The sequence below is a fragment of the Ascaphus truei genome, chromosome 8 (genome assembly GCF_040206685.1).
Source record: "Ascaphus truei isolate aAscTru1 chromosome 8, aAscTru1.hap1, whole genome shotgun sequence".
NCBI classification, from domain to species: Eukaryota; Metazoa; Chordata; class Amphibia; order Anura; family Ascaphidae; genus Ascaphus; species Ascaphus truei.
In genome coordinates this window covers 42,537,674-42,555,363 of record NC_134490.1, presented here as the reverse complement: position 1 = coordinate 42,555,363, position 17,690 = coordinate 42,537,674, and the positions used below count along the sequence as shown (strand labels likewise).

At 46.6% G+C, this 17,690-nt stretch overlaps 1 protein-coding gene across 1 annotated transcript in view; it reads left to right on the top strand.

Annotated features, from left to right (window-relative positions):
• The window catches only part of RAB11B (RAB11B, member RAS oncogene family), a 29,524-nt gene that overhangs the window by 5,359 nt on the left and 6,475 nt on the right, over positions 1 to 17,690 (top strand). Inside the window, exons 2-4 of the mRNA XM_075611681.1 lie at positions 7,889 to 8,084; positions 13,494 to 13,687; positions 15,549 to 15,629. Of these exons, the coding sequence (XP_075467796.1) occupies positions 7,889 to 8,084; positions 13,494 to 13,687; positions 15,549 to 15,629 (471 nt within the window). The remainder of the gene's footprint in view (positions 1 to 7,888; positions 8,085 to 13,493; positions 13,688 to 15,548; positions 15,630 to 17,690) is intronic.

Here is a 17,690-nt window from a genome sequence, read left to right as displayed (position 1 = left end):
TTGACGCCCCCCCCCTCCCTTTGACGCCCCCCCTCCCTTTGACGCCCCCCCCCTCCCTTTGACGCCCCCCCCTCTCCCTTTGACGCCCCCCCCCTCTCCCTTTGACGCCCCCCCCCTCCCTTTGACGCCCCCCCCCCTCCCTTTGACGCCCCCCCCCTCCCTTTGACGCCCCCCCCCCTCCCTTTGACGCCCCCCCTCCCTTTGACGCCCCCCCCTCCCTTTGACGCCCCCCCCTCCCTTTGACGCCCCCCCCTCCCTTTGACGCCCCCCCCTCCCTTTGACGCCCCCCCCCTCCCTTTGACGCCCCCCCCCCTCCCTTTGACGCCCCCCCCCTCCCTTTGACGCCCCCCCCCTCCCTTTGACGCCCCCCCCCTCCCTTTGACGCCCCCCCCCCTCCCTTTGACGCCCCCCCCCCTCCCTTTGACGCCCCCCCCTCCCTTTGACGCCCCCCCCCTCCCTTTGACGCCCCCCCCCCTCCCTTTGACGCCCCCCCCCTCCCTTTGACGCCCCCCCCTCCCTTTGACGCCCCCCCCCTCCCTTTGACGCCCCCCCCCTCCCTTTGACGCCCCCCCCCCTCCCTTTGACGCCCCCCCCCTCCCTTTGACGCCCCCCCCTCCCTTTGACGCCCCGCGCGCACACACTGACTGACTGCCGCACGCACGCACACACTGACTGACGCGCACACAAAGCCTGACTGACGCACGCACACACTGACTGAGGCACACACTGACTGTGTGTGCGTCAGTCAGTCTGTGTGTGTTTGTGTTTCTGCCTCAGACTCACTGACGCGCGAGCAAACACACAGTGACTGACGCACACACGCTACATGAAGCTGTAAAGGAGGGAGGGAGGGGGGGGACTGGATTGATGTGAATGGGGGACAAACAGAGAGAGGGGGGAGGAGAGAGAGGAACGGGAACATTACATCCCGGGCAACGCCGGGTCTCTCAGCTAGTCTTTAATAAAATGTAACTTTTACTCAATCTTAAAAAGAAACTTTTAGAAGCACTAAACTAGGGGCAGAGGCAAAGGTGTGATTAGCTGTAACATGAGCCTTTATAAGCCTTGTATCTAAATGGTTAGCACCCTGCAAGGGGAATACCAGTATAATAAATGGTATTAATGGGCTAGAAATATATATGGGATACTAAATGGATATAGATAGAGGTAGCCTGTAGAGACAGGCTCTGACGGCAAAATACTAAGGCTGCACTTATAGTGCCGGCGAAGCGACGTCGCGGCAAAACAAATGTATTGCCGCCATCGCATGTGCTTATATAGTAAGCACGACGTGGCGGCGTGAAATTCGGAAGCCGGTCAAATTTGATTTTTCAGTCAACCAATCAATGGCCAGGTCGCTTGTGACATCGCTGCAAAGCGAAATACAACATTCGCGGGTGGCGACGGTGATGTCATGCGTCGCCGTCATGCGCACTATAAGCGCAGCCTAAGAGAGCGTGCAGTATAATTACTGCCTGAGATAGTATAATTAGAAATAGAGTAACATTAGTAACTGCTGTATGGGCTAATACTGCCATTGATCAAAGAGCAGAGAAACAATGCATTTAGAGGTCTATATTGTGGCAAACTCTCATATTGCAGCGACTCCGCCCACTTTATTGCTGTTAGAATGATGGTATCTATGGTACCTGCCTGTATTAGCTAAATATATCCAACTCCTATGTCTAACACGAGTTGCTCCTACCTGATCAGAAAAAAGTTCCTGATTATGATGTCATGGCGCCCTATGCGTCTCGTTCACGTGCGGAGCTTCGTCAGGGGTGGAGAAGCAGATTGCAGGGAGAGCTGACTTTTTTAAATAGCGTTCCGTTGCCATAGTAATGGTTGCTGGCCTATAGTGAGTCTCCTGCTGTTTTATAATGGAGTGAATACCATAACGGCGATTTGCAACTGTGTTGAAAACTTAACTGACCAAGGCCAGAGTATTCTAACAAAATAATTGATTTGTTCAATATGCTCTCAAATGAGAATAGAGAAAATATATATTTTTAATGAGATACAATTTTGTCATATATTGCTGGAAAAAAAATATTATTTTAAGTACTGTACAATAGAAGGAATCTTATCTTAGACATTGGGATGATATCCAAACATGGACTCTGATGTTAATAATGAATCACATGGCTACTTTAGCCAGACAGTTACAGAATAAAGTAACTTGGTATATGGTGGTAAAGTGAACTGAACAGCTAACTACATGAATGGTGTGAAGGTGTGCCTAACGAAATGGCGACTTTAAATGTCCCACGAGCCAATGGGAAGCGATGACCTCATCCCTTGTGGCTTCCTATTGGCCTGCGTGACCAGGACCTTTAAACTCCACAGAGATACCGGCACCCTCTATGGAGGTAAGTATCTCGGGAAGCAGGGGGTCCCCGGAACTGAAACCTATAACAAAAAACAACCTGGACTGCATCTTTAAGTTAAAGATTAGCACTCCCTTTAAATCACACAGAAAACATACACTGCTTTTAAAACATGGATTAGAACATCTGGTTCAATTTAAATTTATAAAAAAAAACCTGTTAAAAAAAAAATTGCATTTTTAGAAAGGTGTGAAATCTCATTCAACTATCAGACAAATTAAAGAGACAATCCACGCCGGTTTTTCACTTATTTTTATTATTTTTTTAAATACTGAATTGAAGCATGGGATCTCTGCAGCTAAACCCCATTCATTTCAGCTTCAGGGACCCCTTACTTCCAGAGTTATTTACCTCCATTGGGGGTGCCACTTCAGTGCTCACTATATGGCTGCTTTTCAAAGCTCCCAGACCCTGCGGCCTAATTGGAAGCAGTGATTGGCAGCTTCCTATTGGTCCATGGGACAAGGGAGCTGAAAACGGCAGAATTCTGCAGAGATACCGGCACCCGCTTTGGAGGTGTCTCCGGAAGCAGGGGCCCCTGGGGCTGAAATAAATAGGATTCAGCTCAGGAGACCCCCTGCTTCAAACCGGTTTAAAAAAACAAAACAAAAAAAAAAAGGATATTTTTGTTTCTTTAAGGACACAGTGTCTTTGTATAGAAAGAAAGTTTCAATTTCTGCATATTTTTATGTTTAGTATGTATCCTTTATTGCCACAGGGGCAAACAGTATCGGGCAATGTAAATCCCACTGGCATTTGTAAGGTTTAAAGTAGTGGTAGGCAACATGATATACTTTAAAAGTAACATGTGCAACCCTTAAGCCTTAAAAATTCCCACATTCCCAACTTGGGCTTCGTCCCCAGTGGCTGCGACAGCGTACTCCGCACACAAGGTACAGCCCTCTATGGTGCAGGCCCCAGTCGACGTGGGTGCCCAAGGCGCAATGTGCGACCACCTTTGCCAGCCACGCCCGCCCCATCGGATTTCCTACTCTTCCGTGGAAGCACAACCGTAGACCACAGGAGTTCAAGAACATTCCAAGAAGGAATATATTCTTAAAAACAAAATATACACAGACAAAACACAAAATTAAACAAATGAGTTTTATCCTGAAAGAGTGTATTACAGGCCAACGTAATAACAAAGGTTCCTCAAGAACAGAGGAGAACAGGGATCTATTCAAAGATCTTTTTGGTGGAAAAGGCATCCGGCGGTTGCAGAGCAGTATTGGATCTAAGAACCGTAAATACCTACTTACTAGTAAGAAAGTTCAAAATGATTTCACTAAACATCATCCAAGAAGTGAAACGATTGGATGATATCAATAGATCTAAAAGATGCTTATTTACACATCCCTGTAGGAAAGAGACATTAAAAATGCCTCAGATTTGCAATAAATCAGGGACACTACCAACATATGGCGCTGCTGTTTGGACTAGCAACATCACCCAGAACGTTTACAAAGGTATTAGCCCCGGTGATGGCAGAATTAAGAAAAAGGGGTGTAGAAATGTATCCATATCTAGACGATATTCTGATAAAATGACAAAAACAATAAAAACTGCTACGAGACAGAAACATAGTCTTGTCTTTTCTAGAACATCATTTCTGGATCATAAACGTCAGAAAAACAGATAAGGTAGCGCTAATTCTAAAAGATGTGACTCAAATATGGACTGTGAATTAACATATTATTCTATAGAAGGACAGAATAAAGGCGGCTGCCTAAGATATAACTCTGGTCCCAGGTCAGAGGAGAGACATTGAAACAAATATATATCTCTGGCGCCTTGCACAAATGGATAATATTAAAAAGGATAATACAACCAGTGATGGTGACTGTGTCAAATCCAATGATGTACTCCAATCGATGCATTTAGCAGACATGAAACGCGAGTAAACAGATATACATAGCGTAATACTTTATATATAAAAAGGTATCACGCAAGCTTCATAGCACATTAATTGGTGACAATTAAACAAACACAAACTTAAACTATGGACAAAGAACAACAAATGGCTGCGATAACTAACAGGTGACTGATAAAATTACACATTTAATATATGGCACAAATGTGAACATATACATATAATTAATAAAATTATATGGATGGGTCCCTAATGGGTATCTGTGGCTGAAGTGACCACTTACCAGAGGTAAGATGGTATCTGGCAGTGGATATTCAGAGAGTATCCCCTCTCATTTGTGGTAAATCAGCTCCAGGCGTCTCTCCCTGGCACCAACGGCGTGCTGATCCTCAGTGGCTGTTTTGCGAGTGGAGCGCCCCCCTATTCTCGTGTGAACAGACCTCTGCTGCATGATCAGCTGGGGAGCGTGTGACTGCAACTGCAGATTCGCCGGGAGTCTGCTTGACGGAGCATATGATTTAATGGAAGCAGATTCGTTAACAATCCAGTCCGCAGGAGAGTTTGCACAGAATAGTTAGCGGTGGTATTCCAGCAGTAGAGCCAGCGGGACCACCCTTCGCGTTTCGGAAGACACAGCTTCCTTCCTCGGGTGTATGAATGCTTCAGTGTACTCAGCGCTTCACAAAGAATACAGTACAGGGAATTCAACGAGTGCCAGCATGGGACCTATTACTAGTACTGAATGTTCACACAATGCAGCTGATTGATCCTATAGATCAAATACCCTTGAAGTTGTTATCATGGAAGATTGCATTCCTTATAGCCATTCCATCCACAAGGAGAGTGGGAGAATTACAAGCCTTGTCTTGTAAAAAAATGTTTCTGGTCATCCAACAAGATAAAGCAGTGATGCGACCAGTATACCATTTCTTACGGAAAGTACTTTCTCAATTTCATATAAACCAAGAAATTGTAATTCCCTCATTTTGCCAAAAAAACAGGTAATAAGGAAGAAAGATTGCATAATCCTATTAAGGTGCTTGTAAACCTATATCGATAGGCTGACTTTCTTATGTCTTGCACCCTGTTTATCATTCCAGAAGGACCAAGAAAGGGGCAAGTAGCGTCCAAAGCAATTATATCCAAATAGATATCACGTATCAGAAAATCGTACAAAAACAAAGGACAAAATTCACCGTTGAACTTAAAGGCACACTCAGCGAGAGCAATGGCCACTTCGTGGGCATTCAAGGCACAAGCATCACCGGCACAAATCTGCAGAGCGACAGTATGGTCTTCATGTAACACATTTATGACGTATTACAGATTGGACATTCAGGCTTCAGCTGACGCAAGCTTTGGTCACAGTACTACATTCTGTAATAAAATAAAGTGGAAGACTAATAAATAAAGTGGTTGACACGGATATTGGCATTTTTGTTTTTTTTCTTTCCCTCCCTAAATAATATTGCTGGGATATGTCCCTACGGTGCCCACTGCCATGGTGAACAGGAAAGGAGAACATTTAACCAACTTACCGTAATTTTATTTCCCTGAAACCATGGCAGTGGGCACATAGTTACCCTCCCTACGTATGCCTAATATATATCAGTCTTTGGATTCTCCCATAGCTGAAAAATAAAACTATCTGCAGGTTGTGGGAGGGGCCTTTTATGGCCTATCTGCAAGAATTCAATTTCCTCTCCTACTCAGCGAAGGATAGTTAACCCTGCAGTGCCCACTGCCATGGTTCCAGGAAAACATTTTCTCCTTTCCCTCTTCTTCCTCTTACAGCTATAACAAAACAAGTATTTTCCCAACATGACATATTCTTCATTGGTGTTTGACAAAGGTTTGTGTATATATAGGCCTATTTGTTTTTGCAAAGCCCGTAACATTTTTTTTTTAGACTTTCTAAGAATGGATTTTCTGTCAGCACCTCCTTGTGTCTGGCTTTCCTGTACAAGCTGTGTAATAAAACCAGGGAAACACTCCTCTGTAAAATAGACAGGAAGCTACAGTAAGTGACACTCCCAGCGCACACATTTGCATGTCGCTGGTCAGAATCCTCATCTGCAAATTAACCACTGTATGACGGGACAGTGGGGTGAATGAAGCACATTTGGGGACAAGTGGAATACATGCAGACGCACAATCGGAAACTGTCATGTATAAATACAGTTGCTCCAAAAGAGCCAAAATGTTCATCCGTGTCAGTTTGCGCCAGTGGCAGATATATGCATATTGGTAATCTTATATCTTGCACTCGGCACGATCTCTGTCGACTGAGACCTGGCAGATTTATTTGATGCAAAGGGAGGAAAAACTGCACAAGTTATAGGGACAAATGTTGATACATTTAATTATAATACTTTGTTGACCATCTCTTCCCTAAATATTTTCTATATCCACTCTCCAAATGGCTCCTATAGCTCCTCCCCTAACTGTTTCACTCCCCAGATAGCCACTCCTCACGCCCTACTCAAATCGCTCCCTATAATGCCAACCCTCATTGTCCCCAATACTTGCAATTTAGAGCGTCAATCGCCCCATTTCATTATTTTTATTTTTTCTATGCCCAATTTATTTTTCCCTGGATGTGAACTGCATTATTTTCAGGTTCCCGAGATACTTACCTGTGAAGGTATGAGGTTTAAACTTGTCTCCAGGGGAAATAAAATGACTGCCAAAGATCAGGCCAGTAGGAAGTTGCAACATCAACTGTTGCGACTTCCGTTTGGATGGCCCTTTAAAAACCAGGAAGTAATGCGCGTAACTTCACTGGTAAGTATCTCAGAAGCTGGGGTGTCCCTAGAGCTAGAAATAGAAGCGGTTCAGCTCCAATGCTGTTAAGAAAAAGGAGTTGGGTTGCTTGCTGCTTTATATAGTAGTTAATACTATTATACAGTCTCATAATTAAATATCTTCTCCCCTTCTCTGCAATGTATTGCAGCCTTGTTTAATGCTTCAGCAGTGTGTAACAGATTTGCCCACCTTGTGTACTTTTATTATGACCTTCTGGATGTTAAACTGTATCAAATTGTCTGCCCCGTTTAGTGTTTCTGAACACAGCATTACCCTACATATATGCATGTTGGATTAGAATATATTCAAAATGCTTGGGATAGCCATAATAGGGACTGAGATTTCACAGCACACAGGAAGATGAGCAGTACTTGGGCCAAGTGGTTCTTATCTGCAGTGAAATATCTCTATCTATCAATATATCTCTGACCTGGGTTAAAGGGTCAGTTCAACAAAGGAAAAAAGTGACATGTTCAATTTTGCTTATTAGCATATTGATGTGTATACACACCCACACACACAAGTCCATCTGTCTGAGACATACCCTATCTCCTACACTCTTATTATATATTTATTTATTATCTTCCAAAATTGTCGCCCCGAAATTTCTCCCAAAACATTTCAATCTTCACTCCATCACAGGGCTGTCTGTTAAGTCTCCCCACTCCAGACATCCTATAAATTCAAAGCTTAACATTTTATGGGTAAGGAATCACTTATTACATTTACAGATTGCATGAAATTCATCTCTCATTAACCGGAGAGTCCCCGGATTTGGCTAGGAGGGGCTCGGATTGACAATAAGTTTTATATTTATTTTCGGCAGTGGTTCTAATCGGAGACTCCGGGGTGGGGAAGAGTAACCTCCTGTCTCGCTTCACTCGCAATGAGTTCAACCTGGAGAGTAAGAGCACCATCGGCGTGGAATTCGCCACCAGAAGCATCCAGGTGGACGGCAAGACAATAAAGGCTCAGATCTGGGACACAGCCGGACAAGAGAGATACCGAGCGATCACCTCCGCGTGAGTAACGCATTCCCGAGTGCTCTAATCTTCTGTAAATTTGATACCTTTATTAACAACATAAAGTTATCTTCTGCACTGCAACAACTGATGTGTGTAACAGGGTGGTCCTGCTTGTCATATATACGGCACACCTGTGAGCACGTGACCTGCATATGGGACGAGGGTCAATACACAGCTACCTTGCTGACCCACTTTTCACCTTCTGCAAAGGTCCCTCAAATGAAAAATATCTCCCCTCCATCTGTCACAGCACGCTTGTGAGCACGGGATATATATATATATATATATATATATATATATATATATATACACACACAACCAGCGATCATATACACGGCTACACCAAAGAAATATCACATATGAAATTTGCAGAGTCTATGGTTTCTGCTTATTAAACAAAAAGTATGCACTTAACACACACCTGTTGTAACAGAGTGTGTGTGTGTGTTATCGTGCAAACAATTCACTCAGAGCCCAAAGCATCACTTATTAAAGTTTATATTTAATATGTACTAGCTCAGCGTTTCCCAAACTTTTTTTTTCCGTGACCCGGTTATTTTTTAACTTCTCCTTCGCGACCCACTACAAATGTTATCGCCTATACTGGCCTATAGGTAAAATAAAACAGTTATGAATGTCCATACAGTTTTCATATATTCTCACAATCTCCTCTATTCTCTCCCCCCCCCCATTCTCTCTCTGACCTGCACAGACGCACACAGTCACTGACCTACAGATACTCACACAGACACTGATCACGCACAGACACCAACACAGACACAGCCACTGCTGGCCTGCACAGACACACACACAGCCACTGACACACACGCGTACACACACTGATACACACACAGACACTGATACACACAGACACTGATACACACACAGACACACATACGCAGCTGCTGACACACATACGCAGCCGCTGACACACATACGCAGCCGCTGACACACATACGCAGCCGCTGACACACATACGCAGCCGCTGACACACATACGCAGCCGCTGACACACACGCAGCCGCTGACACACACGCAGCCGCTGACACACACGCAGCCGCTGACACACACGCAGCCGCTGACACACACGCAGCCGCTGACACACACGCAGCCGCTGACACACACGCAGCCGCTGACACACACGCAGCCGCTGACACACACGCAGCCGCTGACACGCACACACACACACACACAGACTGATACACACGCCAGCGACCGTGCAGCCACCATTGCCCGCCCCCGCGCCCATCTCCCGCACCAAGGGGACCGGGGGGAAGGGAGCGCCAGGACAGGAGGCACAGGTACAACACCACCACCCACCCCCCCCCCCCCCCCCCCCCCCCTACCACCTCCTACCTCCTATCCAGGGCCACCAACAGAAATCATGGGGCCCGGGACAAATGAAAGGAGCTGGGCTCCCCCCCCGAACCCATAGCGCACCTACGAGGAAAAAATATCTTTTAGCGCGCAACTTTTACTTAACTGTTTTCTTATTGAGATATAAAAATAAACAGGTTGCATTGTAATGTTTTTTTCTGAATTTTCAACAAAAGACATGTGACTGCCTTACTGGGTGGGTGAATGATAGTAGAATGACAGTTGGGTGAATGACGGTGGGTGGGTGAATGACGGTGGGTGGGTGAATGACGGTGGGTGGGTGGGTGACGGTGGGTGGGTGGGTGACGGTCGGTGGGTGGGAGACAGTGACTTTGACAGTGACTTTGACAGTGACTTTGACAGTGACTGGGTGGGTGGGAGACAGTGACTGGGTGACAGTGACTGGGTGACAGTGACTGGGTGACAGTGACTGGGTGACAGTGACTGGGTGACAGTGACTGGGTGACAGTGACTGGGTGACAGTGACTGGGTGGGTGGGAGACAGTGACTGGGTGGGTGGGAGACAGTGACTGGGTGGGTGGGAGACAGTGACTGACTGGGTGGGAGACAGTGACTGACTGGGTGGGAGACAGTGACTGACTGGGTGGGAGACAGTGACTGACTGGGTGGGAGACAGTGACTGACTGGGTGGGAGACAGTGACTGACTGGGTGGGAGACAGTGACTGACTGGGTGGGAGACAGTGACTGACTGGGTGGGAGACAGTGACTGACTGGGTGGGAGACAGTGACTGACTGGGTGACAATGGGTGGGTGGTTGACAGTGACTGGGTGACGGTGGGTGGGTAGGAGAAAGTGACTGGGTGACAGTGACTGGGTGGGTGGGAGACAGTGACTGGGTGACAGTGACTGGGTGGGTGCCAGTGACTGGGTGGGTGACAGTGACTGGGTGGGTGACAGTGACTGGGTGGGTGACAGTTGACGGTGGGTGGGTGACAGTGGGTGGGTGGGTGACGGTGGGTGGGTGACACCGACAGTGACATTGACGGTGGGTGGGTGACAGTGGGTGGGTGAGAGTGGGACAGTGACAGTGGGTGGGTGAGAGTGGGACAGTGACAGTGGGTGGGTGACAGTGACAGGGTGGGGTGACTTACCTTGCCGCCGGACGCTTTCCCTGCTGCCCTCGATATCCCCGCGGCAGCTGCCTGGGACGGGAGGTGGGCTTGGGGGCTTGGGGGCTTGGGAGGTGGGCTCTGGAGGGGGTGCACGGGAGGTGAGCTCGGGGGGGTGGCGCGGGAAGCTGGCCGGGGGGGGGGAAGCGGGGCGCAGTAGGAGCTAGTACTTCCCTCTCTGTCCCACGTAACGTGCGGGCCGCAGAGGAGCTGGTACTTCCTCCTCCGTCCCACGTTGGGAGCGGGGGGGAGCGGAGCGGGCCCTGCTTGCCCTGCGCATGCGTGGGGGAATCGCTGCCATTTTTTTTAACTTGAAGGGGGGGACGACACCGCGCGGCCAGCCTCGCTGCCAGCCTCGCTGTGACCCGGCAATTTTGGTTCCGTGGCCCGGTGCCGGGTCGCGAACCACCATTTAAAAAATGCTGTACTAGCTGATATACCCAGCGTTGCCCGGGCGTGGAAGGGCAGGGGGCATGGAGTGTAAGGGCGTGGGGGGCAAAGGGCGTGAAGGGCAGGGGAGGCAGAGGGCAGGGGGAGGGAGGGCAGGGGGCAAAGGGAAGGGGGGGCAAAGGGGAGGGCAGGGGGAGGGGGGGAGGGGGAGTCAGGGACGCATTAAAGAACCCATTCCCCTGCGTTTACTCACCTTGCACACGGCCGTGCTCCTCTTCCTCCGGGTACCGGCCGCCCTCCTCCTCCACCTCGGGCTCCTCAGCGGAGAGGCTGAGACGCTCCGGTGAGGAGGTGCTGTGCCTTTCGCGGGGAGAGGCAGAGAGAGCCAGAGGAGAGCGCTCGGAGCTGGGGGAGCGGCCTATGTGAGGGGAGAGCCGCAGAGAGCGTGCTCTGTGTGGGGGGAGGGGGGAAGGGTGAGAGCGTGTGAGCGCCGGGGAAGGGTGAGAGCGCCGGGTGAGGGAGAGCGCCGGGTGAGGGAGAGCGCCGGGTGAGGGAGAGCGCCGGGTGAGGGAGAGCGCCGGGTGAGGGAGGAGAGCGGCGTGTGAGGGAGGAGAGCGGCGTGTGAGGGAGGAGAGCGGCGTGTGAGGGAGGAGAGCGGCGTGTGAGGGAGGAGAGCGGCGTGTGAGGGAGGTTGAGAGCTGGGGGGAGGGAGTGGCCTATGGGAGGTGAGAGCCGTGGGGCCGTGGGGAGGGTGAGAGTCGGGGAAGGGAGTGGCCTGTGGGAGGTGAGAGCGCCGGGGAAGGGAGGTGAGAGCAGGAGAGAGCGTGCTCTGGGGGGGCCATGAGAGCCGTGGGGGGGCGGGACACAGGGGGGGGGGGGGGGCAGACACACCGGCCAATGAGAGCCGTGGGAGGGCGGGCGGACTGACGGACCAAGCAAATAGTCTCCAGACACTCACAAACAAGATTTTCGATGATATAGATATACAAATACAGAGCCTGGGTTACAGAAAATGAAGCCCTCTTTGTAAATCAACACATACACAGGAAGGGTCTTCACCTGTCATAAGTACAATTATTGTATGTTTTGCACAATTTCTAACCAACGTTAACCCCTGAAGTACTAGATTAATTAAAATACTTCATATTCTCACCATTTTTATTACACAGCTCTTAACGTCCATCTCTTCCTACTGCTTAATGTAACCTGCTCTCGTCCCTAGCTCCTATTATTTTATATGCTCCCTATATGTCCTCATTGTGTAAACAAAAAAGCCCCAATGCATATCCAATATGACCTTATTAGCATGGGTCATTTAGGTAATTTTTTGCCAAAACATGTTGTGTGCAACCATGTCGAGGTAGAACCTTTTAGCAGGTACAAACACTACCAATTTTATACTGTTTCATTTGTATTTTCTCCACTGGATAGAGAAAAGAGGAAACAAAACAGTGATTAATTTAACAGCGTGGTATGCGATGCTGTGAGCTACAGTGCCGTTAAAAATCCCCTCAAAAAACAGAAGGGCCCTAATAAATATAGTGGAAAAATTTAAAAAAATTAAAATGTGTGTTTCCCCCATTCTTCTTGCTGCAGCAAAGGTTATCACTACTGGTGAAAAGTGATAAAGTGACGTGAATACAACACTCTTAAAATTAATTAAAGTGCACGTATAGTATATTACACATAAATATTGTGAAGATATAAAAACCAAAAAATGTGGTGAAAAGAATTATAAAGTTTTAACCCCCTGCTCAAACCCTCTGGTGGGATATGTTTTCACTTGTCCCTCAGTGTTGTAGTAGATTCACAGATTCCAGGGGGAGCATAGAGGAAAAAACACAAAAGCACAGAAAATCTAAGTACAGGAGAAATACAAAGTGAAACAAATGTCAGCTCCAATCTTGGCTCTTGTGAAAGGCCTACTTTCAAACGGTAAGAATATCAACAGCAGTGTGTAATCAAGGCTTTAGGCAGTCTATCCAAGGTGAGTGTCAGCTCAGCACGGATTGAGGGAGAAGCAGCTCCAGTACTCAATATAGAGAGAGGAAAAAGCGTCCTGCAGCCACCATAAGATCTGTCTCCAGCCTTTACTCCATTGCGTCTGGGCGTCTGACGTCAGATCCGGTTTTCAGGTAGCAACATCGCGGCCTGCGGCTCCTCTCCAAGAATGCTCCGTATGGTGAAAGAACTCCCACTCAACGCGTTTCGCCATGTGATACCGTCAGCTTCGTCAGGAGTGTGGCCTCACAATAGTGTTAAGACGAATTAAGGACATTATATATTTAAAAGTATAGTTTATTTTAAATCTCCTTAACAAATGTTCATCCAATACCCTACAAAAGATCTATTTTTTTTTTTTGTTGCATGAAAAAGGTCATTTTTTTCCTATTGAGAAGATAAAGATCACAGAATGTCTTATGTTTCTTAATATTGTGATATTTCTTTTCTTATTGCTGAACTGGCTCTCTCAGGTACTTTAGTACTAAGGTGCTTCCCTCTCCCTCAGTTATTACAGGGGCGCAGTGGGAGCCCTGCTGGTTTATGACATCGCCAAACACCTGACTTACGAGAACGTGGAGCGCTGGCTCAAGGAGCTGAGGGACCATGCGGACAATAACATTGTCATAATGCTGGTCGGGAACAAGAGCGACCTGCGTCACCTCCGAGCTGTCCCCACTGACGAGGCCCGAGCATTTGCAGGTAACGTTCAGTCCGCCAGATCTATATCTCCTTTAGTTGGGGACACTATTGATTTTGTTTTAAATGGTCAGTCCCCCCGAGGGCCGAAGTGTATGAATGGCAGTGACATGTTTAAGGGGTCAGTCCTTCCTATGGCCAAAATATTCTAATGGTAGTGACATGTTTAAGGGGTCACATCTGAGTTATTTTTGCATTTAATTGTTTTTTTTGTTTTTTTTTACCCAACTCAGACCTATAAGTATTTTTAAATCATTTTGTAAACCTGGTGAGCTGAGACTTGGGTGGGGTTTGATTTCCTCTGACTGCTCCCTAACAAGAGATTGCACAGGTAATCCCTCCACTCACTCCCCATCCACTTACCTTTCTAGGCTGTGTGAAAATGACTATGTGTACTAATGGTAAATAAAGCCATGATTGACAAACAGTCCCCAATTTCTCTGGTGCTTGTGGGTGCAAAACTGTTTTATTAAGTATTTTGTAGTTACATTTAAAACAATTCTTCTTAGACAATTAGCATGCAGTAATTATGTCTTAATAAAATGGCAGTTATCCTTACTCCCACATATACAAATCCTGCGCTGTTGGATTGCCCCTTTAACACAACAGTTTAACATGTAACAGTGGATGTCAACTAAATAGTATACAGGTGAAATGCTGCTGCTGCTGCTGCAAAAAAAAAAGGAAGATGTGAATAGTTAGAAACATGAACTAGTAGGTTCAGTTTTCACCTGTACATTTTAAACATGGCAACCCCTCCTAAGACAAGTGCACAAAATGTCCCGAATTAACACGTTTAAGAGGTGATTGATGCCTTTGATTAAAAATCATGTGCTTTCTTCACCCATTTCCCAATAGAAATAAGAGGAGCAGGAGACAGAGGGGCTTTGCCTGTGCAAACACTTGTTTAACACAGTGAGACACAAATAGAGCAGCCAGAGGGGGGGGGGGGGGGGAAATCACATTTTTTTTTTAAATATCTTTCCGTGTCTCCTGAGTACGTGTTCCACATGACTGCTACAGTGTGACCAAAATGGATATCTTCAATCAGAAAATACAGGAAGTGCGCACCGGAGGGGAGTAAAAGTATATAGTAAGTAAGAAATCCATCACAATAAGATAGATTTAGTACAAAGATCACAGGGGTAATGCAATCTCTGAAGTTGGTCTTCTGCATGTGAAAAGCGTTGAGGTTACTACACCATTACATGGTCACGTGATCACGTAGAGACCATTGGCCGAGTCCTTTGCTGTTGATTGTACTGGGCACAATTCCTGGCAAAAAAAAACCCAGCTTCAGACGTTGGGATACTCCTTTGATCCAACTAGATGTACCTTATTGTGACAGACGTCTTGTTTATTAAATGTTATGTACTCGCCTCCAGTGCGCACTTCCTGTAATTTCCGATTGAAAATGAATGCCGTGCTGGTGTATATTTAACCCTTTTTATTAATGAAATCGTCTTCCTTAAATTCAATTCCATCTAAACTGCAATTTTTACATATTTGCTTCTTGTGTAAAAATACGTACTTGACAGTTTTCTCTGGGTTCACTCAAATAAAATGTTTGGTAATTACTGTTTCCCTTTTAATCTATTTAAAGAAATGATGATGCTGTCATTATTCAAACGCATTAGACAGGAATAGAACGACTATTCCTCTTCCGTTCGCCACCTGATCGCTACGTGCTAAAGGGGCTGTGGCGTTGAAACGGTTAATGCTCGTTCTCGTGTTTACACTCTTACTCATCAGCATACGCCATTTGTGACCATGGCGCTACCCCGAAGCAATCGGGTGATCGCGATCCAGGAGTGCGACCGGTCTTCCGGAAGCAAAAAGATTAATGTTTGCATTCTTCTTGCAGAAAAGAACAACTTATCGTTCATTGAAACCTCTGCTCTAGATTCAACAAATGTTGAGGAAGCCTTCAAGAACATCCTTACAGGTATGTACATATATCTATCTCTATTTATACAGCGCCCACGGTGTACTCACCACTTTACAAAAGATACAGTACAGGGAATTATAATACTTGAAGTGCACCAAATAAAATCAGACAATGTGCAAGGAAATCCCTGCCCCGTAGAGCTTACAGTTGTGGTATATTGGGAGACTTGCAGAGCCAGCAGGTGAGGGAATAGGTGAAGTAGATGGCAGTGCTTGGCCACAATGGTTGATAGGAGCCACTGTGGTTGTGGGACAGTAGCCATTAGTCTGGGCTATTAAAATGCTTAATGTAAGTGGTGAGTTTTTTTAAAGTTTGACTTAAAGGTGAGAGGTGTTTGGCATATATGGAGTGTGAGGGAGTTTGATAGGCAAAGGGCAGTGAGGAAAAGGGGTTTAAGGCGAGAGAGCGCATTAGTGGTGAAAGTTAGACGAACAGGGGCATAACGATGGATCAAAGCTGATATGCAGACAAGAGCCGATGAGTGGCGAGCTTTGAAGGTAAGGAGGAGAACTTTGTGGTTGATCCAAAACTTGATGGAAAGCCAGGAGAGAGATTTAAGGAGGGGGATGAGCAGAGACTGTTTTGGGAGAAAGTGACATTATTCTTGCAGCAGATTTGTCGATATATTGCAAAGTAGAGAACTGTGAGGCAGGGAAACCTGTATGTTACAATTATAAAGACTGGAGAAGATAAAGACATTCACTAGTTTTAGAAGTAGATTGACAGAGGAAAGGGCGGATCTTGGCAATATTATAGAAACAAGCGGTCACGATAACACCACTAAAATATTTGGTATTTTAATAATCGGTACACAAAGGGTTAACATATTTTTAAAAGACCTGTTTTTCTTCCATGTGAAGTCAAACTGGCCTAGGTATGTATTGGTTAGTAAAACAAAGGGTCAGGCCAGAATGACCCAGCCTGTTTTCTGTGTCTAAAAGTGAGGTTATCAAAGAGCAACCTGCTCTGGGATTGTACGGTGATTTAAAAGTATAGACACACAACCCTTTTTGACAGTGGAAGAAACCAGAGCATGTTTGCTTTTTAAAAGTAATTTTTAAAGGAGGAAAACATGCCAGAAAACAGGGAGCAATTGAAGATATGAATGAGCTTGGGGACTAAGACCGAAGCAAGAGTTCTGATGAGGTGACAAGGGATGGGGTTGAGAGGGCATGTGAAGACAAAATAAGCGTAGAAACTTCCAACCCTAACGGGAGAAAAGAAGTCAAGAATTCATGATGGCGGTTTAGGTAGAAGCAGAGAGGAGGCAGAAGGGACAAAAGGAATCTCATTGTAGACAGCATCCACCTTGCTTTTAAAAGTATGCAAAGGCTTGAGAAGTGAAGGAAGGATGAGAAGTGGGAAGAGAAGGTTAGAGGCAGTCAAATACAAAGAAAAGACTGCTTGGATTGGATTTGTGAGTTGATGTGAGTTGTAGTTAGGCCTTGGAGAGATCGGAGTTAACAGGAGGAGAAATTTATAGTGCACAAAATTAGCATGAAATATTTCCGCCGTAGGTGTTCAGGGGAGCGAGTGTAAGTTTAAGGAAGCATATTTAAGAATTTAGCCGTGGCTGTGGGCTAGGGGGAACGGATGTGCTGCAGCCGAGAAGGGACATATTTATCGAGAGGAGGAGGAGAGGATAGTTGTAAGAGTTGACAAGATTGTCAGGTTCAGAAGAAGGAGAGTAGATAGGTTAGCGTTCAGGGTAAATGCCAGAGCAGAGGGAGGTCAATGGAGCAAAGGCCTTGAGAGTAGCGAGACTAGGTAGGAGGGGGGTGAGGGGAATGGGTGGTGATGGTCAGAGAAAGGGGGAGCTAGAAAAATCAGAAAGGGGAAAGATTTTAGTAAAGACCAGGTCTAAATAGTGATCATGCTTGTGGGTGCTGACATTGTTCCATTGGTCGAGGTTAAAGCGAGAATGCAAGATGCCCAGGAGCCTTAGGAATCATCCATATGAAGGCTGAAGAGACAGATGGGGGCATAGGGCTGAGCTGATATTGGCAGCGGAATGAGGAGACCTACCCCTCTACCCCGGCCATTTGAACATGGAGTGTG